General features: G+C 44.7%; 1 protein-coding gene across 7 annotated transcripts in view; it reads left to right on the top strand.

The window, feature by feature from the left end:
* Positions 1-25165, top strand: part of SASH1 (SAM and SH3 domain containing 1) — a 300314-nt gene that overhangs the window by 138010 nt on the left and 137139 nt on the right. For all 7 annotated transcript variants that reach the window (XM_070506937.1, XM_070506946.1, XM_070506940.1 and 4 more), the window contains exon 2: positions 23991-24119. In XM_070506937.1, the coding sequence (XP_070363038.1) occupies positions 23991-24119 (129 nt within the window). The remainder of the gene's footprint in view (positions 1-23990; positions 24120-25165) is intronic.

Consider the following 25165-nt stretch of genomic DNA (forward strand, 5'->3'; position numbering starts at 1 on the left):
CTCTCTCAAGGGCTTAGGGAGTCACAAGAGAGGCCAAGATAGAGGGAAGAGCAGTCAGTTTCCTTGGTGAAGGTCCAGCATTTCTTACTCGTTCACGGGAGATGAGGAATAGTGTGGACTTGGGAAAGAGAAGAAACTGCATTGGGTCCCATCTTTCTACCCAAATACAGCCCCAGCCCAGTGCCTATGGCTTTTCCCTCTTCTGCTCACCATTATTATTACTGTCATATATTTTTTTGATGAAAGTGAGGAGAGGGTGGGGGTGGGCGATGAGGAAATGGAGACGTCAAGATGCTGTACATCTTTGTTCTGAAGTGCTGGAATTGCGTTAGTCCTCCAAGGAGGACAGCATTTCTGTGCCTCCCCCACCCCCAATCTGAGCCACTAACCAGGACAGAGTTGGCAAAGGATGTGGAGAAAAAAGTCTTAGCTCAACACAGACCAAAGTCCCCTTGGTGCTAGATTTCTTGAACTGACTTCTAGGGTGGGGCAGATAAGCTGAGTGAGGGGGTTCAGGGACTTTTCCAAAGGGTTTAGGGGATGGTGCCACATGGCCCCAAAGGAATGTTGGTGGTGATATGCGTAAGCCTTGGGGTCACCTTTTGCATTGTCTGCCCTCAATCCTTCAAATCCAGTAAGAGGGAGATGAATCATGGTATTCCATAAGGACTGTGGTAGGGAAGGAGGGCAATAGAGGTTTCTGGATGAAAGTGTTAACCTCTTCTTACGACGCCTCCTGGTACCACTTTACTCCTCTGGTCTCTGAGGCGTCTTGGCTATGATGCAAGATTTGGGGAGTCAGAAATCACTCCTTACTGGATTGCTGAGAGTCTGGAATGAAAGTAAAAGAGGATATGGAGAAAATGGAAATAATTTATAGTGTGTTCTATTTTATTCTCTGTGGATTCTTTCCTGGACATTTTAATTAAAATCTTATGGAATATTCATTCTAAATGGTTCAGACCCCTGAATAAATTCGTTTTAATCGCCACCATTTATTCAGAATAAATGCTTTCAGAGAAATGTCTTAAGATAAAAATGGGTGGTTAGAAAAATAGAGTTTCCCAGGTCATCTGTAGCCCATCCTGTTAGTAAAGGACTTCTCCCTGTGGTACATTATTGTAGAGTACTTTCCACTCCAGGTCAATGATTCAAACGAAACCTTCATCACTTCCCTCTGAGGGCTATTACACAGCCCAGCAGACATCCTATTCAGAAACTTCTGATTTGCAGAGGAAAAGGAAAGTTTCAAAGTTGAGATTGAGAAGGAAGATGATTCATTGTCCCAAAGGAGGAGGGCCCCAGTTTCTAGAGATGGCCCCGGCTGCCACCCCGTCCTTGGAGACATATTCATCAAGTGGCCACAGAAAGTTAATGGAGCCGGTGTGTGGACCAGAGTACAGTCCCTTAAAAGAATGACAGAGAATCAGTAATTTGAATTCAGGCTCAGCAATGGGTAAAAAAGGCGTAGATACCTCATTAGTGTAGTGTGGGAGTTAAAAATGCAAAAGTTGACTGTCCTGAGTGCATTTAGAGTCTATTATTCAATATTCAAGAAGAATATAAAACCAGACATTGCTACAGTTGGGGCAAGAAATGACTCAAGACCAAAAGGAAGATTGGTGTCCATACAAGGTCAAGGTAAGAGTGAATTCTGGCTTGTGGCTCTGCCTAAGGTCAATAGGCTTGCTGACCCCTGGAGCTGGGGGAACATAAGGATAGAGTGAGCACGGTTCCCAGGAGTTCTAAGAGCAGGAACCATTGCAAAATAGTAAAAATGAAACACAAAGTCAAGGTTATCAATATTACGATATTCCATGATGGGCAAAATCCTTTTCTCCAGGTCTTTACTATGTCCCATGTTGACCAGGCAAGTTCCTCGCTCTCAGACTTCACTGGCGTATGAATTACAATTCTAGGCTGTTCTTGATAGTACGTCTCTTGACATGGCATATCTGTTTTTTTGATCTCTGTGTGCTCTTCCGCACCCACCGTTTGTATCATTCAGTTGACATTTATAGTCTTTGGGAGGCCTGTTTGCCATTTTGTTCTTCGTTGGATCAAACTCTTACTCTCTCTGTATTTTTTACTGAGACCTTTGAGGGCCATGGTGCTCCCTACAAGGTGCTCCCTGCAAGATGCTCTCGGTTCTCCTGCTCTGGGATGAGAGGAGGGAGGGAACACTGGAGCTCTTCTCGGCCTCACCGTCCACCCCATGACTGCCTTTCGCCTTAGGAATTCGAATGCCGAGTCCTCACTTTCCTTAAGCACTTTTTGTATCTTGCTGTTCCTTCCTGATGTGACTCGGTTAACGGGAGGGAGCTTCAGTGGAAGGAGAGATGGGGCTAGGAAGACAGATAATTGTTGAGGAGGGGACCTTTAGGAAAGGAGAGGCTGTGCCCAGAAAGTTAGTTGTAGGGTGGAAGCACAGAAAGTGTTGGATACCTGGAAGGAATGAAGCTTCAGATGGAGCAAGAAGAGCTGCATTTACTCGGAAGTTTTGTCTGGACTTGGTGAGGCGATGGCGGGTTTCTAAGCACTAATTGAAATGTCTGGATCCTGTGTATAAGCTTGATCAGTGTTTAGATTTGGCCTGATCTTTGTCATTTCTCAAAGTGAAAGAAAATAGGCCTCCCACTTCATATACTCTTCTCCAAGGAAGTTCTCATCCTCCCTTCTCATCATCTTTATAAAGAGTTTGCATGGGTTTTGGAATTAGTGGGCAGCTCCTAATCCTAATTTGGGTGCTAGGATTTCTTATACTGCCTTATCATTGTCTGTGGTTCCCCCCTTTTTTTTTAAGATTTGATTTTTTTCCTTTTTCTCCCGAAAGCTCCCCGGTACATAGTTGTATATTCTTCGTTGTGGGTCCTTCTAGTTGTGGCATGTGGGGTGCTGCCTCAGCGTGGTTTGATGAGCAGTGCCATGTCCACGCCCAGGATTCGAACCAACGAAACACTGGGCCGCCTGCAGCGGAGTGCGTGAACTTAACCACTCGGCCACGGGGCCAGCCCCCTGTGATTCCCGTTTTTGATTGTGAATTCTCTGAGAGAAAATATATCCCGCAGCATACAGAGCTGTGTATCCTTTGGGAGATGACCATGTTGGAATTGAGTTCTTTTAGAACTAGATCATGGAAGATGGGTAAAGGATGACGTTTTCTTTACTTGTGCCTCTTCAAAAAATACTCATTGCTTATCACTTTGAATTACCACCTCAAATTCATTCTGAATCAAGGCAGGATATAAACACATGTTATATAATTTGCATTTCTGCAGTCTCTTCTATTCAAAACTGTCAACTCCTGGAAGATTGAATAAGTAGTCCAGTTTCCTGAGGGGCTAGATTTAAACAGCTTGTTCAAAGAAGGAACTGAAAGTGAGCCAGACGAATGAATATCGTGGGGAAGAGCACTTTTTTGAAGCAGAGAGAACATCCGCCTCAAAGGCCCCAAGATGGGGATGAACTTGGTGAATTCTAGGAACAGAAACAAGGCCAAAAGGGTTATCGCTTAGTGCGTGTGAGAAATTGGATAGTGGGTCAAAGAGACAGTCAGGCCACGTGATACCAGCCATGGTTCGTTTGGGTTTTGTTTTAGGCACGATTGGAAGCCATTGGAGCATTTAAATTAACTTGTATCCTTAAAAGATCACTGACAGTGTAATGGAAACTGGGTTATAATGAGGCAGTAGCGGCTTGGACCAGGTTGTAGTCCTGGAGTTGGAGAGAAGTAGACAGGTGTGGAACAGGTTTGGAGGTAGACCCTCTGAGTTTGAGCTGGTCGTCAGCAGGGCAGAGAAGAATTGAGGATGACACTCAGGTGTTTGCCTGATCATCTAGGTAGACTATTTTGGGTTGTGAGGGTGGGGGTGAGGAAGCAAGGTAAACCCAATGCCGCTGAACTAATTTACAGCGAGAGCTTAAAACTGCCAAGCAGACTGGACTACCATACCATTCTCCTTCCTGTAAGAAAGTCCGCTTAAGAGGACCAGAGGGCAGAGTTGGGCAGTCTTGATCATTCTGCCCATGGCCGTCTCCCCAGCTGCCCGCACTGAGGCGTCTCTGGAAGGCACTAGAAGCACATTCATCACTGTTAGCTCTTCTGCAGGAGGCAGTGTGGCTTGTAGCACAGAGAGAGGTGCTGGACTCAGAGCCATCTCCGGTACAGCCAACAGGTTTCTGTGCTAGGTTGGTAGGAAGGGAGCTAAGGGGATGGAGCGAATGGATTCAAGGGATGTGTGTGAGAGAAAGGATGAGATTTGCAGCCAATCCACAGTGGGATGGGAGGAGAGAGGGAAGAGGATGGCATCCTGCTTGCATCTCTGCTGGTGAAAATAGATGTTGGGCGTGTGGTCGGGGACGTAAAAAAGACGAGCGGCCTTCAGTGGGTATGCTCTTCAGCTGACTTTTTTAACTTAGGGCCCAAATCAAGTCTGCTCAGTTCTCTTGAAGTTTCTGAGGGCATTTGATCAATTAGAAAAGACTCTGTGTTCCCTCTGCTGCTTTCTGTGTTGCACGACCACACGTTGTCTTCTAAAATAAGATGCATGTTCACGTTGACCTCATTGCTTGTCACAGGAAGCGCAGTGACTAAAAGCTGTCCAGTCACCATTGTAAGCTGCAGCCATTCGGCTGGAGTCCCCGGTGCTCGCGGAGCCACGTGGCAGACAGGACTCTTCTCAGCTGCTTGAGAAAACCAGGCCCGAACATCAAACCCTGTGCTGAGGGTAGAATCCACTGCGTGGATGAGGGCAGCAAATCCCAGAGGCCAGAGGAATGCTGATGACAAAGGGAAGAGCTTTTTTCCTGTGCCAGTATCTCTAGTTGATATAAACAATAACACACGTGGTTTCTGGTACTTAAAAATATGATTCCAAGTAATATTTAAACGAAGCTTTGTAAAAAGCTCAATGATGGGGTAATTGTGTCAGACTTAATTAAATCCCTCAAAAATCTCAAATACTTCTGTTACTGTTCCTAAAAATAAAATACTTTACAGATGGAGGCGTCCTAGGGCTTCGTTTAGACAATTAAGTCTCGAATTTTGGTACTTAGCAATATTAGCTAAGGTTTATTGAGAGCTCACTGTGAGACACGCCCCGTGCTAAACGCTCTCTGTGGGTTATTTCTTTTAATCTTCACACAGTCCTGTGAGATGAGATGTAGGTACTGTCCTTATCCCATTTTACAGATTAGGCTGAGTGAGGTTAAGTATGTGTCCAGGGTCACACAGTGCTGCAACCAGGACATAAACCCGGGAATTCTGGCTTCACGGCCCGTGTCGGTTTCCACTGCACTCTAGTACGTACGTGAATCTTAATTATGGTACTAATATTCCTCTTTCCTAAGAAAAGTTATGAGCCTGGAGATGTGGCAGTGTCTGTGATGGTCAGGTGCCGGCTTGCCATCCAGCCTGCCAGCATCAGGATCCGGCAGCATCCTTTTTCTCTCCGTGCTTGGTGCATTCTCTGTGAGCGGGTAGACAGGAAGAGGGGCAGGGTGGAGAAAGGAGAGAATTTCTGCACTGGAGTGTAGAAGAGAAATTCCGTCAGGCTCCTGGGAGCCTGCATTTGTTGACACCATAGGAGAAAATGTATTTCAAAGCTCTGTTCTTGACATTTTTAGTTACAGGAAAGGCAGGTACCATTCCTTCTTGAGAAGGGGCTGGGCCTCCCATGGCCGTGGGGTTCCCCTGGCCCTAAGGAGAAATTCTAAGGACAAGCACAAACACGCGATGTTTCCGTGAGCAAACATGGGGTTTTTGTGAGCAAAGGGGGTGGGAGTGGGGAAGGACAGCAACCTTTCTACTCATTCTCTTTGTTGTCTTTTGTTGTTCTTTTCCAATTTTTAGTGCAGTGATCTTCATGGGCATGTATACTCACGTGCAGATGTGTAGCCAACTGGGAGGGGCTTTCTCACCTCAAAGAGAAAAACTCTCTGTTCAGTAAACATTTATTGAGTGTCTGCATGTGCCAGGCACCCTGGGAAATCCAGAGGAGACACCAGGGAACATGGTCCCGACTGTGGGGTTTAATCTCTAGCCAAGTGGGTACATACCAGAGTAGACTACTTCTGGGCTATGGCCTTTGGCAGTTGACCTTTGGCTAGGGAACACGCCTTAAGAGTGTTGTATGTTTTTTGGTTTTTGTTGTAATTAATTATTCTGTCTTAAGCTAAAAGCTTAGGGGAGAACACCTCAGTCCTTACAGCTGTCCTCGGTTGAGTCAAACCATGCACGTTCTTGACTCGTAAATCCTGGTCGTCAGAGCCATTGCCCAGCCTGGCTCTTTAGTTGTGCTGCTGGCAAAAAATTGTTGAGCGGAGGGCCCGCTCTCATGTACAGGGACACAGAACAAAACACATTGCTCCTGTTTACATCCTCGGGCCAAGCCACTCATTTCTCTGCAGCCCTCAGGATTTCCTCAGGAAGCTGTCCTGGTGGAGGGTGGGCCAGGGTTAACCAGGATGTGATGACACACAGCCAGCCCCCTCTGCCCTCTGGGAGCCAAGCTGAGGTCTGGCCTAGATCTGTATCTGGGCCCACCCTTTCCAGTCTGTAAGTTTCAAGGCCAGTTTTCCTGCCCCAGAGTGGGATGGGGGAGTTGGTGGGGGTAGACTGGTTGAACCTGGCTCCTTTTTCCCTTTTCATGCTCGGGCTCGCAGTATTGGGGTATAGGGCTCAGGAACGGAGGACCACCCTTCAGAGGCCCCCAGAGCAGCTATGTCAGCCTTTCTGAGCCCCAGCTTTTCCCACAGGGCTGCAGGCCAGTCACTTGAGGGCTGCTGGGTCAGCAAGAAGAAGTGATAGGGTGGATGATGGGTCCATGTGTTTGCCTGGCCAAACATCCGGGCATAGGGTGTCTCATATGGCTCAGTGGTTTATTCGACTGTATGCCTGTGCAACTCAGGAGTACTGTTAACTGACACTCATTTTTATTTAAAAATATAATGGGGGGATACCTTCTCTGGAAGGCTCAGTAGATGGCTGTGTCATTTAAATAAGTGATCAGGTTGGCTGAGGTTAGTTATATACCCAACTGATGTAAGTTCTTACTTCTGGGATGGTGAAATTTTGGAGTAGACAGGCATGGATTTGAAGCATGGGTCTGCTCTTTTTAGGCATGTGACAGTGGACACATCTGTCACCTCCCTGAGTGTCTGTGCCCTCACTGGTATTGTACAGGTAGTAAAGCCACATTAAATCTTGTATGTTTTAAGTGAAATAATATGCAAAAATACCTGACATATAATATAGGTATATAGATGCTTAATGAACGTTAGTTTCTCCACTAACTGTCATGTTCCAACCTCCCCAGCATGTGCGTGCGTGTGCACACACAAACACATACTCAGGCCAGATTCTACTTTCAGCTTGTTCTACAAACTTATCAAACAGGACAAAAGCAAATCATTCTAAAGGCATCCATATGATGTGTGAAGCTGCATGCTGTCTCTTAGTCTGGGAGAAAAGGCTTCACTGAATTGTCGAGCTTTTATGAAATGCCTTCCTGTGCTACCTCGTGGTAGGCACTGCAAAGTCACAGATGTGTTGTGTTGTAAGAGGATGTGTGCATTGGCCTGGCAGAGCTAACACGTTTTGGGGAGAGTACCTAAATGTGCGTGTGTGAAACCAACCAGGAATAAACACATGCGAGGCAGAGTGACTGTGTAAAACTTCAGGGAATTCAGGGTACGGGGGGACCTCTCTTAGATACGCCCCCCTTGCTAGGAAAGAGGAAAAGGCCATTTTGGAAGCTGAGTTTATCATGGGTCTCACCTTCTACATGCTGTTTTCTGTCTGTAATCATTGAAACTGTTTCTGCCTGGACAAAGGTGATTTCAGTAAGATGCAGTAAAATTTTTGAAGCTAGATAGTCTGGGGTTGGGCTCGATATTCCATAACATTGTGAGCAACAATGGCACTTGTTAGTGATAAGAGCAAGCAATTATTGAGCTCCGCATGCCAGATGCTGTTCTGAGTGCTGTACACGGAGTATCTCGTTTATTCGGCAGCAGTGTCCTGCAGGCAGGTACCTCTCTCTCCAAGGCACAGAGAAATTGGATAATTTGCTTTTTTGAGGTCAGAACTTGGTATCTTAGCCATTGTACCATACTGGTTCTTCCTTTTCCTTAACAAAAGCGGGAAAGAAACCCCAAGCAAAATAGAACTAAGAAAAACCTCCACAAAAGTAGATAGAATGATTTGTGAATAACAAATAGCATTTTTCTCTTTTCTGAACGGAAGGTGGAGGTGAAGACGGGTGTAAGGACAGAGCAAGCGATTCCTCAAATGCCCCCTCTTAGACAAAGTAGACTGTGGTTTTCTGAGTTTATCGGGACATCTTTTATTAAAAAACAAATTGTGGAATATGGACAGTCCATTGCAAATCGAAAGAACAAACAGGTGATTAACTAGCAGTGGAAATTCAAAGATAGTTGGCAAGATTTGGAATCCGGAGGAAATTCACACAGAAGTAGTCTGTGGGAAGTTTTGAAATAGTCCCAGCACTCTAGTCCTGGAGTTACCCATTGTTCCCTCGGGTTTTTTCCTTTTCTTGTCTTTGGATAGTGCCATCTTGGTTTTCTCCTGTTAAATTTTCTCTCTGCTTTGAAGTTATTTAGGGTCTCTTGCCTTTTCAAAAATGTGTGCCAAGCTACAGGAGTCCCCGCTTATCCGTGTGGGATACGTTCCAAGACCCCCAGTGGATGCCTGAACCCGCTGATAATACCTAACCCTGTCTATACTATGTTTTTTCCTATACATACATACCTAGGATAAAGTTTAATTTATAAATTAGGCACAATAAGAGATTAACGACATAACTAATAATAAAGTAGAACAATGATAACAATATACTGTAATAAAAGTTACCATACATTTTAGCAACCTCAGAATACTATTTTTTTCTTTCCTTATGAAGTTGAGAACTGTCACCTTTTCACTTAAAGGAAGCACTTTTCTGATTGTCTGTGGCGTATCTGAATTGCCAGCATCGCTACTCTGACCTTTGGGGCCATTGTTAAGTAAAATAAGGGTTACTTGAACACAGGTACTGTGAGTCCACCACAGCTGATCTGATAACTGAGCCGGCAACTAAGTAATGGGGTAGATAATGTATACAGTGTGGATACACTGGACAAAGGGATGATTTATGTCCCAGGCAGGATGGCACAAGATTTCATCACACGACTCAGGATGGTGCACAATTTCAAACTTGGAAATTGTTTGTTTCTGGAATTTTCTGTTTAATATTTTCGGACTGTGGTTGACCATGGGTAACAAACCACGGAAAGCAAAACCTCGCATGAGGGATACGTGCTGCTAGAGGGTATGTATTGTCAAATGAGGACCGAAACATGTTTTTGGATAATAAATGGAATTTTATAGTGAAAAAACAATTGATGACGTATATTGCCATGGGCCTCATGCTTCATATCTTTCCCTTGGTCGCCTCCTTGAATGTTGCTGTCAGAACGCCAGCCTCATGGAACTGTATTTTTCAGCAGCAGCTACTTCTTCCTCTGTGTTTTATATGTTTTAGTGGTTTTGCTGCCACAGACGGGGATGGCAGAGATGAGTTTCATGTCACTGGGCTAATGTTTAGGAAAAAATGAAGTGAGGTTGAAATTAATTGCCTAATATCTTTTTAGACGTTTTCTGAATTATTTCTATGGAAAGTCATATCGGCTTTTCTGTATTTTCGCATGGTGGTCATGTCAAGCTTCTGCAGCCACGCTTGTCTATAGGGAGGTGGAGACAAGAGCTGACCTAGTCTAGACGCAAAACCAGGATGCCCCACACATTTAGGGTTCTGGCAAAGTAAGGAAAGGCAGTAATGGGCTCGGGGCGCCTCCTACTCACCAGGCTTCCCAGCTTTCTGTGATCCAGGAGGGTGGTAAGTACAGTTGTCCCTTGTATTCATGGGGGTTGGTTCTGGGATCCCCACTGCCCCCCATCCCCAAATCCTCAGATGCTTAAGTCCCTATAGTCGGCTCTCTGTACCCGCGGGTTCTGCATTTGCAGATTCAAGGAACCGCGGATCGAAAATGCAGGTGTTTTCGGAGCCCATGGATATGGAGGGCCTGCTGTACCTGCATTTGGAGAATAGTCAACTGTAATGGCCTTTTGAGAATCTTTATTTCCTGCATTTGTGGCCTGGTTTGCCATTGGAGGTCAAAAGGTCTTATTCTGGGATATTCATTAACGGAACCAATTTTCCCTGTAGTGGTTCACCGAACTTTCTCCCTGAATGGAATGCAAACCATTATTTGGAGTTATCAGACTGCATCACTTATGATCTGGATATACAGAGTGTCTTGAAATGGTCCTCACTCATTTTTACAGAATTGAATACTGCAAATACTTCTTTGCTGATTATGTGAAAATGTTTACCTTGCAAATTATGTAACTGCAGAGTACATAGGGAAACACAACATTGCCCTCCCATGAATTCCGACACACTGTCGTGTAAAAACCTGTTTCCTGCTGCCGTGTTTTTTCACTTTCAAACTTGCAGACTAGAGCCATTTCTTTAAAAGGCCTGTCTGTGTCAGTGAAATAATTTCCCTTTGGTAGTGGCTGTTTTGCAATATTATGCTGACCGCCTTTGACTTTCTCACATTTCTAAAACTAATAAACTACAGAGACATGAAAGTCCTAAGTGTTAGACCCGACCCTTCTCAGGAGTTTGTTTTTAATAAGCTTATGTAATTAACACCTTAAACTATATATTCCATTTGTTGCTTGTGAAACCGTACAAAGAGAACAAGATGATACACCTACAAAAGGCACCAGCAGAGTTAATATTGACTTTTTAAATGATGATGAAGTCATGGAAGTTTTAGAAGTTAAACCTTGCTAGTTGCTTTTAAGTCTGAGGACTGAAGAGTAGATCTACTGCCTAGAAAAAATAAATGAAAACATAAAGCAGTATATAAATTGTTCATATCCATCTCCTCAAGGGCCTGAACATAGTGCATGGCGTAGTGATTGTTGCTTGATCATTTCATTTATTCCATTCATTCATTCATTCAGTAAGTTTATGGTGAGGGTCTTTTAGACACTGTCGTAAGCACTGAATAGTGAACCAGACTTAGAGAAATCTCTGCTCTTATGGACTTTATACCTTTGTTGTCGGAGGGAGACTAAAAAAGACGCAGGTGATCTGCAAACTAGTTTAGATGATGAAAAGTAAAGAGAAGGCAAAGGCAGAGAGTGGGGTTGGAGATGGTGTGTGCAGAGGGGGGAGGTTACATCTTAGATAGATTTAGATAGATATGTTGCAAATTTAGATAGGTCTCTTGCTAAGAGGGTATTTGAGTGACAGCTGCAGGAGATGAGGGCTGGTAACAGTGGGAAGAGCAGAACAGGCAGAGGACCAAGTTCAAAGGCCTGGTTAGTGGGTTTGGAGTGTTGGAGGAGTAACAAGGGAGCCAGTGTGGCCCCCACGGCAATGAGCTGGGAGGCGGGAGATGGGGGTGGAGAGAGGTGGTGGGGAGCGAAGATGCCACGGGCCTTCCCATTCATGGGGGGACCGTGGCCTTGACTCCAAGTCAGCTTTTGAGCAGAGGGACAGGCTCTGACCTCGGTTCTAACAGAATCCCTCCACCTGCTGTGTTTAGAAAGAGTGCAGGGGCGAAAAGGGGCTGCCCCGTGTGCCGTTTCCCAGTATGAGATAGAGCTGTTGGAATTGCTGTGCTTTGCGAATGGAAAAACACAGCCCATCCTGACAGAATCAGCATTTTACAGAAACACTAGGTGACTGTTTAAGTGGCTTGCTACTGCATTTGATTTTCTTTGTAGGCTTTTCTCCCACGATATGGCAAACAAAATAAAAATAAATAAAAATTTGTCCTATTTACGTCACAGGGAAGAAAGTGAAATTGCCCTTTTTTATAGAGCAATTGAGAAGTATAAAAAAGTTTGGGTAGGTGGTAGACATGTTTTAACTAGTTCATTTCTTTTTTTTTTTTGCTGAGGAAGAATTCGCCCTGAGCTACCATCTGTGCCGATCTTCCTCTTTTTGCTTGAGGAAGAATAGCCCTGAGCTAATCTTCCTCTGTGCCAATGAGAATTTGTGCCAATCTTCCTCTTTTTTTAAAGCTTGAGGAAGATTAGCGCTGAGCTAGCATCCTTGCCAGTCTTCCTCTGTTTTGTATGTGGGTCACCACCACAGCATGGTTGATGAGTCATGTAGGTCTGTGACCAGGATCTGAACTTGCGAACTGGGCCGCCAAAGCAGAACACGCCAGACTTACCCACTATGCCAGGGAGCCAACCCTTAACTAGTTCTTTTCTTTTAGTGAGATTGTTTCATTGTAAATCCAGGAGCATGAATGGGAAGGAGGGGACTGTATCTGAGCAAACACTGACCTATAAAACTGTTAGAAGAAACTAGATTTGATTGATGACTAGGTAAAAATGTTAATTCTTCGATGAAGTGAATTGCTGTTTCAAAAAAGTGGGTGTTAGGTATTTAAACACTAAACGTCATGAAGAAGCCAGTGATGGTAAATTCTCAACTCCTAAGCAAATTGGAAAAATGAATATTTTCATTCTTGTGGTAATTGGCTTCACAGAATGATGTGGATTCATCTTAGATTTTTGGTATGGTTGTTCTCTTAGGCATGAGGTGCCTGTCAAGTTTACATTGTAACCCTGTAGAGAACATGGTACAAAGCAAGTCTTCACTCAACTTCCAAGATGTTCTTTATTCATCTACGAGTAAGAACAGATCTGTGTGCTCAGGATGCTTTTCCAGAGTGGTTTTACATTATATATTCTTGGCAAACGTGAAAGTCTTTTATGATGAAAATTGAGATCATGTTGAGGGGAAATGATGTAGTTAAGAAAGAACTTTCTTCCCAAAGAAATTGAAATAAAAGTGTGGCCATCATGTCACATGTAATGTGTTATGTGGTTACATCTGTAGATGGACGCATGCGTGGATATAGACACAGATCACACTCACGTGTGTGCCTGGGACAAGAAGAGTAATTTTGTGGGGCTGACATTTTCTAAATCTGATTTTTTCCTGTATGTTACAGGTCAGAATGTGGTACAGGATGAAGCCAGCAGAGTTTTCCCTGGTCGCTCCCCATTCGCAAGCAGACCTTTGAGTCCCTAAATGAAGTCCTTAGTGCCCCATTGTGTGAGTGTCCTAGAGATGGAGGAGTTGATCAGCAGAGCAAGTGTCAGAAGCTGAGTCATGAAATGAGCTTGAAGAGGGTTCCGGGTGTAATGAAGAGTTGTTTTGGGTCACTCGGAGTTTTTCCCAGGGCAGGGGGTGAACTGGTCTCTCCCTGACTTGGAAAGAAACCACTCAGTTGGGGTCACATGAATGTAGGGCCCTAAAGTAGACCCCAGTAAATAGGAACAGACAGGTTCCCCTTCAGCACATTCCCATAAAGGGAATATGCCTGCGTCTGTGGCCACAGCACTGTTCGAATATTTGCTTTCTTACCGTTGCCTTCCGGCTGTGTGTTTTTACTGGTCTCCCTGGTGGGAGTTGAATGTGGAGGATTCAACCAGACAAATTCCTAGTGGATTCAGTGCCTTTTTTTATATATAAGGCTCTCTTTGTTTCAAAACCCTTAATTGCTTTTTCCGTCAGGATGTGAGAAGAATATGGGACTTTAGTGACCTTAAGCTCATTGCACCAAGAAATTTTCCCCTTAGTCTTTTCCGTGTAAGAAACTTCCATGGGATTCCAGCAAGATCTATGACCCTCAACATGTTACGAATTATCAGCAGTAAGTGGAAATAATTAGAAATCAATAATTTCTGGACATGAAGAATCCTCAAATCTGGACTCCCTCTGTCTCTCCCGCCCCCTGTCTCCCCTGCCCCCTGGCCTGCCACACCTCTGCACTGACCCATTAGCTGTCCAGGTAGTTTTTCCTCTTAGAACAGGTTAGGCTGCCTCCTGACTCAGAGGAAGGACATTTGTTGTCCCTTCTGCCTGGAAACATATTCCCCACCCCGTCGCCTAGCTCCTCCCGTGTCCTTGTGTCTGATGATACATTTTGTGTTTGAATGTCTCGCTCACGAGACTGAATTACTGCTGTGGGATTGGTGAGGATGGGACTTAGACTGTAAAAGCTCACCATTATTTATGAAAATGCTGGTTTAGTGGACAGTACGTCATTGCATAGTTACCAGATGAATGTTATGGCACCCTCAGCAAGGGGAGAGGTCAGCTCTACTGACTTCCATTCATTTCTTCATTCATTCATTCATGCATTTGATAGATACTTTTTAGGTAACTGCTAAGTATCAGACATTGTAATGGGGTTTGATGCTGAGGTTGCAAAAATGAGTAAGACCCAGTTCCAGCTTTCAAGGACTTGAAAGTCTCCTGAGGACACCCACCATGTAAATAAGTAAAAGTCACTTTTTAAAAATGTCTTAAAATAGAAAATTTCAGATACATACTTTAGTAGAGAGAGTATTTTAAAGAACCTTCCTATTCCAGCACTGTGGTTGTCCATCATGGCCAGTCTTGCTTCATCTCCATCTGCACCTGCTCCTATGCCCTCCCCCCAGGACTGGGAACCAGACTGCAGACATCGGGTCCGTGTTTACAAGGGGGACGTACAGTTTACACTGATGCCGTGGGAAGGTCAGGTTCCATGCAAAGTCCATTGTGAAGGGTGGGCTGCTTTCTGCAGGGCCAGTGGCATGAAAGGAGGGTGTTCAAGGCAGAAGGAATAGCATGGGGGTAGTGGGCTCGATGTAGTGCTGTGTGTAGTTTGATCTGGCCAAAACCAGAGTGGAGATGGGGAGGTAGGGCCGTAGGAGTGAGCCTAGAAAGGCAGAGAGAGTCCAGATAAAAAGCCTTGTATTGTAGGAACAGGCTGACCCTGCTAAGTCTTCACTGGGCGACATTAGTGGTTTTCACGATTTATATTTTGAAAGTTACAGTGGGCATGGGGCATGGAGCGGGTTGTAAATGAGATGAAATTGGAGGGAGGGTGGATAGCTGGGAAACTTTGTCGATGGCTTGAAATACTGTTAGGACTAGGATGGAGAGACATTTCAAGACATTCGAGACATTGAGAGAGATTGAAGAAGAGATTTGTAACATTGACTTATTTATGACACATTATAACAAGTGATATGAGACTTAGTGACCTCTGACTTTGGGGATAAATGAATGATTCCTGAGAGTCTGGACTGGATGAAACTGGTTGATACTAATTTCTGGAATCCTGGAATCGGGAATGAAAGTTTGATGGAGATGGAGAGTTCAGACTGAATATCTAGGAAGAGAGGCATGGGCCTTTGTCTGCAGCTGGGGGGTTGGGGAGGAAGAGTTTCGAGAGTTACCAAAGTGTTAATTAGGGGCATCTAGTTTTTCAGTACTGGGCCATGTGATCAGTATCCTCAGGTTTGTAAGCCATGTGAATTTTTATTGATAACACTGTTTAGATGGTACCTGCCAGTTCTTAAAAGTGGGGAATTTTGGCAACATCACCAAGAAAGAGTTTAGTCCACACTAGTTCTGTGACAGTAAGTAGTTATGAGTGTGATGCCTGTGGTCATGCTGGGATCACCAGGACTTCCAAATCTCGCTGAACAGCCACACTGCCCTCGGGAGCGGTCTGAGGAAGTCAGCTGGAATCAAGTCCAGTTCTGATTCCACGAATTCTCACACCTCCTGACTCTCTGCTCAAGCTGTGGCAAAATATAATTTTCAGAAAACAGCAAACTCACATATTGCACAAGGTTTAACACTGTAACCAGAAATTCCAGAATTGTTCTGAGATTAATATATTCATTTCCGAATTTCTATGACTGTCATGGATCACTTTTTTCCTGCTCAGCTCCTGATTGATCAGATGCTTGAGACCCCGGATCCTTATGATGATGTGCCAAAGGCAGCAAGAGCGCAGAGTGTGATTAATGCTCATCAAAACCTGTGAATGGGGGTCTGAAATCGTGGCTTCGTTCCCACCTGACTAGCTCATTCTGCTGTTCCTTCCAAATCTGTGATTCTATTAAGCTCAGGGCAGTTTAGAGATGAGAAATGAGTGCATTCCAAACTTGCCATCTGCTAAATTGACATGTCCATTTTAAATGTGAATCTGTACTTGAACTTTTAAGAAAAACTGTCCATGTTCCAGTCTTTTCCCTGCATTTTCAAGTTCTGAGGGTTCCTGTGAGAGGTTCTTTTGAGCCATTGGTAGGTAGCCCAGCAAATTGGATCTTTCAGAACCTTCATTTCCAAAAAGACCTCATGGTAAGCACACAGATTAGTAAATCGCTTTAACAGGTTTCCATGAGTTAACCATATGGCTACATTAAAATAAACTAAAGACCATACTTTGCTTTTCTTTCCAGTAATAATAAGCATTCATGTTTCTTGATTTTATATTGCATACTTAGCACCTAGCACAGCACCTGGAATGTCATAGGTGTCCAATAAATATTTGAGTTAATGAAATATCCCATTAGGTGTTGAGGATTGAAGAGCCTAATTTTATAGCCTTCATCATACTTGGCAATCAACGTGACGTCAGAGATGCCAGCACACACTCTGCCACCGAGGAGGCCTTTTTCATCCCATTTTATTTGTAGCCACTCCTCTCCATGGCCAGTAAACTGAATTTGTTAATATTTAGACCAGGCTTTTCAAATTCCTTTCCAGTAGGTAATTAGAGACTACTCGTTTATGCATACGATTTTGGTAATAACATTTTTGCTAAAAATCTCAAGCCTTTCCTATCCTAGGGTCAAGCAGGCTGCATTGGTCCTGAGGGAGGAAGATGAGAAGGAAAGAATGCTTCTGCTGTGGCTTCAAGTCCATCCAGTCACTGTTGACATCCCCCAAGAGGGCAGGGAGCACAAGAAGAGAAAAGTGCAGGGAGAGCCCTGGGGAGCATCGGTGTTTAGCGGGGAGCTGAGGAGGACTAAAGGTCCCGAGGAGACCCATGGGCGGTGGTCTCCAGAATAGACTCCAGAGTGGGAGGACCCCCCAGGGAGCAGCCTGGGAGGTAGAGTGGACTCTATCAGTGACTTTCAGACTTTTTGTCACAGGGTCACTGGAAGATATAGTTTAGATTGTGACCAAGTACAGTTATACACATACGTAACTGAAACTAACATTGCAGGCAGCAGTCCCCTTTCTTCATGGGATGTGTGCCAACATTTTCTATTGTGTTCTGTGCTTTTCTATGCTATGCAATGTCATTTAAACCAATGCTGGTCTCAAATGTCTAAATTTATCTTAGGACTCTGTGGTGGCTTAGTACTGTGTCAACCTGTAAACTAGAAATGAATCAGCAGCAGCCATATTTCTTAGACTCTGAACGTTGGTGGAGGGTAATAGGCATCGTGGGGGCTCCTGCCTGGTGTCCTTGATCTGCTAGCTTGCCTTGTTGGCATGAGGCGGCGCCTGGACCAGCAGCAGGTCCAGGTCCCGCCAGGTCGCCTTCATCTTCTGAGAGTCCTGAGCCAAGGGTGTGTGGAGGTCCGTCGTGAAGAACTTCAGCTTCTCCTGTCGGTCACCCATGGCATCAGGGTTGGAGTGGATGAGAAACAGGTGTGGATTCCAACTCTTCGTGGTTCTGGTATTCTCATGGGCTCTGATCTGTCCTTGCTGTTTCACATCCAGCTTCCTTCATCCACTCCAGCCTGGCCGACGGCAGGGGCAGCAGCCTGTGCAGACTATTCCTCCAGCTCCTGATCACCCGTAGCAGTGTGCTTCTGTGATCCAGCCTTGACCCGTACAGCCCTAATGGCGAAGACCACTGCAATTGCTTATCCATTTGGGAATAGGAAAGAACTTAGAACTTTTTATTTCTGCTTGTTTTTCGTATTTAAAATGCCTATTTTTGTGTGTATTTTTATTGTAAACAGTTGTAGTTGTAAATAGATATAATTTATATTAATGAGTGCTTATAGTTGTAAGTAGATGCAATGGATATTCATAGTTAATGACGTTATATCAAGGAGGTTCCGTCTCCCAATTTTTTTCTGATCTTTTTTGCCCAGACCTTTGAAGCCCACTGCCTTAGAAGCAGTTGCTGAGAGAGTGCTAGGAAGGAGGGAGAGGTCAATAATGCCTGCTGCGAGGCCATCCATTCTTCTGGAAGAGATTTATGTTAATGAAATCATTGATGCCTCATAGTGGGGGCCATGGGCCCCAAGACTATATTTGCCAAATCAAGGATTAGACATAGGCTCTGGCAAATTCTGGGTGTTTTCGGAGAGAGGGGAGTGGAAGATGTGAAACCAGCCCTCCTCCAGCCACATGCCACGTGGGTGTGCCCCCAGGGCCCTCCCTCAGGACCAGCATGACCTAATATGTCCCTTTAGTGTATGTTTTTGGTTGTTATGTGTACAAAAACTTTTTCCTGAGACGAACTCTGTTCCAGCTCAAACCAGCTGCAGAAATGCTGGGTGTGCTGCCTCAGAGAAGAAGATGTGAGATCGTTTATTACATGTTCAGTGAATTTCTCCAGACTGATAGGGCTGGATGGGATGATGAGCTGGTGCGAAGAGCAACATCTCACGGATTCAGGGACGCCGAACAAGGAAAGCAAAGTTCTTTTTTATGGGAGTAGCAGTTTTACCTGAAAGGTTGCTCAAAGTGTTTATCACCTCAAAATCTGTAAACAAGCAAATTAAGAGTGAAGACACATTGTGAAGTCGTTCATGAGATCCGTTAGACTTCATTGTATTGTAATTTCTTTCAGTGGGTTTAGCTTGTAGGGAACTGAGTATCTATCTATCTATCTATCTATCTATCTAATCTGTCTGTCATTTCCATCCCTCTCCATAACAACAGTGAGCAACGTAAATATAACATGTAATTTATATGATATAAAATATATCATATATGTACTTCTTCTTATGGACAGAAAAGGTAGAGTCACACTAAATAAATGAGCCAGGAGTCTGTTCTCTTTCTTGGGTCTTTGGAGCAACACATTGAGTTTCCCTTGGGGCTGTGTCTTTATAGATACGTAAAATAGCAGGACCACGAATTCATTTGCGTTCATTTGCATACAATCTGCATATAGCCAGCAGTACAGATTCCATTGTGTCTCTTGGTGTTTTCAGAGAAGTTTTTCTTTTCTTTTTTTCCCCTTAAGCCTGTCAAGATATTCTCAACCATAAGTGACATCTGGGGAAAGAAGAGAGCAAAAATAATGATGCAAATGTCTCTGTTTTCATGGTACTCTCAGTTTTCACATTTTCCGGAGACAGAAGCACACTGGGATAAATATCAGAAATGCTGTTGAAATCAGTTGTTGAGACAACAATGCTCTGTGTCTTTTCCCCTTAATTGCAGCAGCAGTTCACCCGATTGGAATTGTTTGGTACAACGCCTCTTAGCCCTGTATTTTTATGTTGGTTGTGTAGTAGACGGGTGTTTGGGATCGCTGTGCCTGTGGCTTCGTGGGAAGATTACACAAGGTCGTCTTCCGTTGAGCTGACACCGGTAGTGGGACCACAGATTTAAATTAACTCTGTACCAAGTGAAATGGATGATCATATGGAAAGATGCTGTGACGTGGTTTTTGTAATGAGAAAAGGAAAGAGAACTTGGATCTGCGTGTGTCATTTTCTGTTTTTTGAAAGACAGTGATGGGAAAAATTCTTGTTAAAGGATAACGTGACACAAAATTTCACAATTTACTTAAAAAAAGTTCTTTTGAGGAAATAAGATTTTCCTCTCTCTTTCTGAACTTGAACTAATATTGCTTCAGCCCAATGCTTGAGAACCAAAGAGGGAAAATAAGAAGTGAAACGTGTTAGACAAGTAATAAACTCTAGAGCAGAAACTTTTTTTTTGTGAGGAAGATTTGCCCTGAGCTAACATCGGTTGCCAATCCTCCTCTTTTTTTTTTTTTCCTTTGAGGAAGATTTGCCCTGAGCTACCACCTGTGCCACTCTGCCTCTACTCTGTATGTGGGACATCTCCACAGCATAGCTGATGAGGGGAGTAGGTCCCCACCCTGGATCCGAACCCACGAACCCAGGCCCCCGAGTGGAGCGCACAGAACTTTAATCCCTCAGCCTCAGGGCTGACCCTCTAGAGCAGGAAATTTTAACACTTTAAAAGAATAAGAAAGTTTGAAAAGGAATCTGTTTCAGTATTTTCATAATTGTATTTATTAGAATAAATATAGAGATGTCTTAAAGTCATCCTACATGCAGGAGTTTATTTTGTAACATTGCTGCCTCTTGGCATTAGCGTCATCGTGTTGAGTCAGACGTGAACTTCACATCCCAAAAAAGCAGGATGCAGTAGGTGTGGTGCTATCGAAACCTCAGCTGCATTGTTCAAATTCCCTGCAGACGAATGTTGCAAATATTTTTAGTAGAAGTAAATATTTTTACTGAGTAGGTCTGTGCTATCTCAAGTAAGAACAAGTTGGATAGAAAGGATGCAAAAGTTTCCAGATAGTTCTGAAAGAGAATGGGTTTTGACTGGATAAAAAAGAAAATCATCGTGTCGTTCCTTGGGTTCCATTTCATTGACGGAAAGGATTCCTTTCCTGAGATGGCAGATAAGCCTACTTTTTAGAAACACACACCTTTTATTCTTTTGCCTTACTTGGCATTGAAATCATCAAAACTGATGAAAGTGGTAATTATGGGGACTTTCCACATCTGGAAAATGATGTGGGAAAACGAGCAGCAGCTATGCCTCCCTGTCCTAAATGACCATCTGCTGAGCACCAGGTGAGGCGTGGATGTTGCAGACTATTTCAGGGTGTGAGATATTTGCTGTCGGTGGCCTGAGGTGAGTACAACAGCTGCTTTATTCTCCACGAACCACAGATATATTTTCAAAGCCCGCAAATCTTGGGGGAGACTTTTGAGTGATTGGGACTGAAGGATAGAAAATTAAACTTTTTCCCTAGCACAAAAAGAAGTTTGATCTGCAACTTGGAAACTTTAGAACTGAAGTGCATAGTTGGCTTTAAAGGTGTCGCTAGGATATATGAGTGAGGAGAGGAAAAGGAGAAAAAGTAATTTGAACAAAGCTATTTAAATAATTGTTTTTACAGTTTTTTGGGGTGGCCTTGAATTGTCCAAGAAAATAGTTGATTGTGAGGTCATACAGTTCATAAACATGAAAGCTGGTTACTTTTGAGGAGCCAGAGTTCAAGATCGAAGTCCCTTGGCTTGGACACAACAACTCTGAGTGAAAGAGAGAGGAGAGAGTTTAATTTCCACTTAAGAACAGCAAGCCGGAGGAGAGTGTGTAGCTAGAACGCCTCTACCAAGTTTACTCAGGTCTTAGAAGATGTGGATTTTGTGTTGGTCAAAAGTGGCAGATAGGTTTCATCTCCTGGATGGATGAAGGCAGAAGGTTCTGGATGAGGGTAGGAGGATAGCATCATATTCTCGAGAGGCTAAGATAACTCTGAAGAGCCCAGCATCTTCCAGGGGCCCCAGTTACTTGTGGAGTGATAGGATCAGGGTGTTAACTCATCAAAACGGGTTCTTGGGTAAGGTTGTTGCACGGCCTGCCTCCCCTCCTTCCAGCACTCTCGGGCGGGAGCTCCTTGGTCTTTCCCAGTGTATGCTGCAGGAGGGAGCTAAGAAAACTGGAGGGTCTTGAAGAGAACAGGGATGGCGAGGGCTTGGTCTCTTTGAAGGGTAAGCAGACATCCTGGCTACCAGAAGGCAGGTGCCTGATGCGAAGGGTTGCCAGTTTCCATGCTCTGAGGACCTGCAGCTGCTGCCCCACTGGCCAAAGCAGCTGTGGCCTGAGCCCCTGCCTCGGCGGCACTTGGCTCTCAGAGTCCTGGGGGTCAATAGCTCCCATGGGAGCCACTCTTCTGCCCCTGTTCTTCCTCACGTTTCCTGCAGTCCTCTCTCCAAGTGTTGGGGCTGAGGTGGGCGGGGTGGCTGAGGGTCTGCTCTGAGGGGAAGCCGCTGCTTGCTCTCTGGCTCCCCCTGCCCCGTGCACAGACTCAGCTCCTTTCTCTATCAGTTGGGAGTGGGGAGTGGAAGTGAAGGGCCCTGAGAGCCAGCCCGTCAGCTTGGGGTTTCCTTTGTAGGGTGAGGGCTGGGGTGGCATGGATGACTCAGGGGCGGGGAGAGCTCGTTCCATCTCTCTTTGTTTAGCAAGGTTACTTTGGTGGCTGGGTCAAAGGCAGATTAGGGAAAGTGAGGAAGGAGGCAGGAAAACCAGAGGGGATGTTGCAGATTTTCCACTTGTGGCCCACAGGGCAGGTGGTATTGAGCTGAGACGAGTCAGGGCGAACCTTAGGATTGTGAGTTGACTTATCATGCTGTATTCAGGAGCCTCACCTTAGGCAGCTCTGGCCTGCCTCCCTCCCTCCCAAGGGCGATCATGTTTGCAGGCAGCTTCCTTTACGAAAGGCAGTAAAGCCAAGACTCCAGGCTGCCCACTTCCGTGCGGGTCCTCAGAGGCTCAGCTGCAGATTTCCACCTCAACCCATGTGATTTCCCTCCTGGAAATGTGACAGTGAACACTTTTAGAGCAGGGTAGGCGTCCAGCTCCTCTACCACGTCCGTCCAGCCTGTCCCAGACAGACAGACTGCAGTGGGGGGGTGACTTTGCCCAGACATGTCCAGCTGTTCAGAGATCTTCCTGGCCCAGTAAGAGTCCTCATCCCTGGCTCGGTGCTGGGGACTTGGAGGCAGTTACCTCAAACGTAGGGCATTTTACTGGTGGGAAAGGAAGAAGCTTTTCTTACAAGTCATTTCTTTCAACTTCTGTTTCTCTGCTCCCTTAGTTCTGTAAAATCAGTGATTGCAGAAGTGGGACAGAGATGATGGCCTGCTCTGACCCAGGCCTCCGGATAGGTTGTCTAAACGTTGTGTTTTCTTAGCTTGTCTTGATAAAATCATTTTCCGTGGTTGTCTTGGTAAAGTCGTTTATTCATACCAGAGAAAGAACGTGTCGGGAGGTGAAAAGGAGCAGGGGGATGTTTTCAGAATGAATCAATGAATGAATGAATTGATACAAGAAACGGCATAACTTGCAAATGTATGCAGCATTTCTGTCCTTCCATATGTATGTGTTCAGAATTGACTCCTCTAAGGGAAGACTATAGTCTGAAACGTGATGTTGTAGTTTCTATTAGTCGTTAAACAAGTTTCGAGCACTTACCACGTGCCAGGTGAGTGGTGAGGAGCTAAGTTCCAAGTGTTTCATGTTACCTCATTACTCCTCACCGCGACATAGTTACTATTGTTACTCCAGCAATCCCAGAGGTTAGGAATCGTGCCTGCAGCCACCGACCCGTAAGAGGCAGTGAGCTGGGCGTGAACTCAGGAGTGTGGGCTCCAGAGCAACTACCGCGTACTTCTCTTAGAGAAGAGACAGACGTGTTTCCTTATTTATTTAGGTGAATTTGTAGTGTGTACTCTTGCACGTGTACTTGGAATGCCTTGGCATAAGATTGTCCCCTTGTTTGAGGGTCTCACGGGAGGGTGTGGTTCAGGTGTGTCCCAGATACAGCATTCCGCATTGGCCTCTCTGCATTCTCAGGTTCCAATCAGAGTGTCTGGGAGTGGGGTCCTGGTGGCTGGATTTCTCAAAAGCTTCCCTGGAGGTTCTGATGCAGCCGCGGGCCCTAGGTGGGCTGTAGGAGCCTCTTCGGGACATGGTGCCTTTGCTGAAGGCGCTTTCCTGGGGCTCGCTCAGCCCTGTTAGGGAAACGCAGGTGTGGGTCTAAGACTGGGACTTTGGTACCAGACAGTTCCAGCTTGGAGGCCTGGCTCCTTGGCTTGCAATTCTTGGGCTGTCACTCGACTTTTTGAGCTACTATCTGTCTATCTACAAGGCGAGAAGAATAGGTACCGACTCCAAGGGCTGTCCTGAGGATGAGATGTCATTCGTAAAGCTTAGCCTGGCACGTTCTCACCAGTGAGTAAATATCGGCGATTATTACTGTGAACCCTGCAGAGAGGAAGACAAAATGATGTGGGGCTTTTGCAGGTGGACTGACCACCTTTGTTCTTTTCCTGTTTCTTCCTCCTGCCCTCCTCACCTCAGGACGGCTCCCTGGGAAACATCGATGACCTGGCGCAGCAGTATGCAGATTATTACAATACCTGTTTCTCCGACGTGTGTGAGCGGATGGAGGAGCTGCGGAAACGGCGGGTGTCCCAGGACCTGGACGTGGTGAGTGGGTGGCACTGGGAATACGCTCCTGCCCAGCCGGGCTGCTTTTGTTCGTGCTGCTGGTCCAGCATCCCTCCTTGGGCCTTTGAACGTGTCCTAGTTGCTCACGGAGCATCAGTCTGCAGGGTGCTGCCTCATATGGAGTGAAAAATTCGGATCCCTTAAGTATCAACCCAGTTCTTCTGTGGATATCAGATTGAATGAGTATTGCCTAGGACAATATGGTCAAATATCTGTGTCCATTAAAAGCCTGGATTTTTACTTTTATTTTTTTTAACTTGAGGGAAAAGAATACTTTTACTGTTGGCCAATGTATACTACAGTTTTACTGACTCTAAGCCCAAAGGATGTCTTGGCTAGTTCCTTCTTTCTTTTCTTTTTTCCTCTTTTTTGAAAAACAAAATAAAATGTAAAGAACTAAAAAACCACTTTAATCTCCCACCTAGCAATAATCATATTGGTGTTTTAAGCAGATTTCCCTTCGTTGTTTTTCTGGGCATTTTTACATCAGCATTTAATTCTTGCTTTTTTTACTTAACATTTTATTGGAGTTCTTCCATTCGTTAGGATCTTTTTATAATCACCGCTTTTCATCGCTGTAGTCTCTTCTCTCACTCAGGTGCATTGAAATTCATTTGGCTGTTTTGTAAAGGCCTTTATGTGTTTGGTTAGTGGAGCATTAGAACTTGCATGCGATCAATAGTAAATAAATAGCTTAGGTACTCTGTATAATCTGTGTGTGTGCTAGTATTTCCATGTTGTACACTTGCTACAAAATATCTTACTGAAACTTTTGCATTTATTAATTTAAACTTGCTACACATATTCTCCTTGGTTTCATTTTGGTTCAGTGCTTTTCAAATTGTTTTGTTTCACTGGTGACCTCAAGACCACTTGAAGAATGGGAGGTGGAAGAAAAGACTCAACTCTCCATGTCTGTTCATTGGACCAGCTCCTTTTTGATCATCTTTTATATATCGGGGGCTACGTGGATCTCTCTTGAGTAACTGAGTCCCTCTTCCTTTACAAGAAGTTTGAAAACTGCT

This window comes from Equus asinus, chromosome 1, assembly GCF_041296235.1.
Source record: "Equus asinus isolate D_3611 breed Donkey chromosome 1, EquAss-T2T_v2, whole genome shotgun sequence".
NCBI lineage: Eukaryota > Metazoa > Chordata > Mammalia > Perissodactyla > Equidae > Equus > Equus asinus.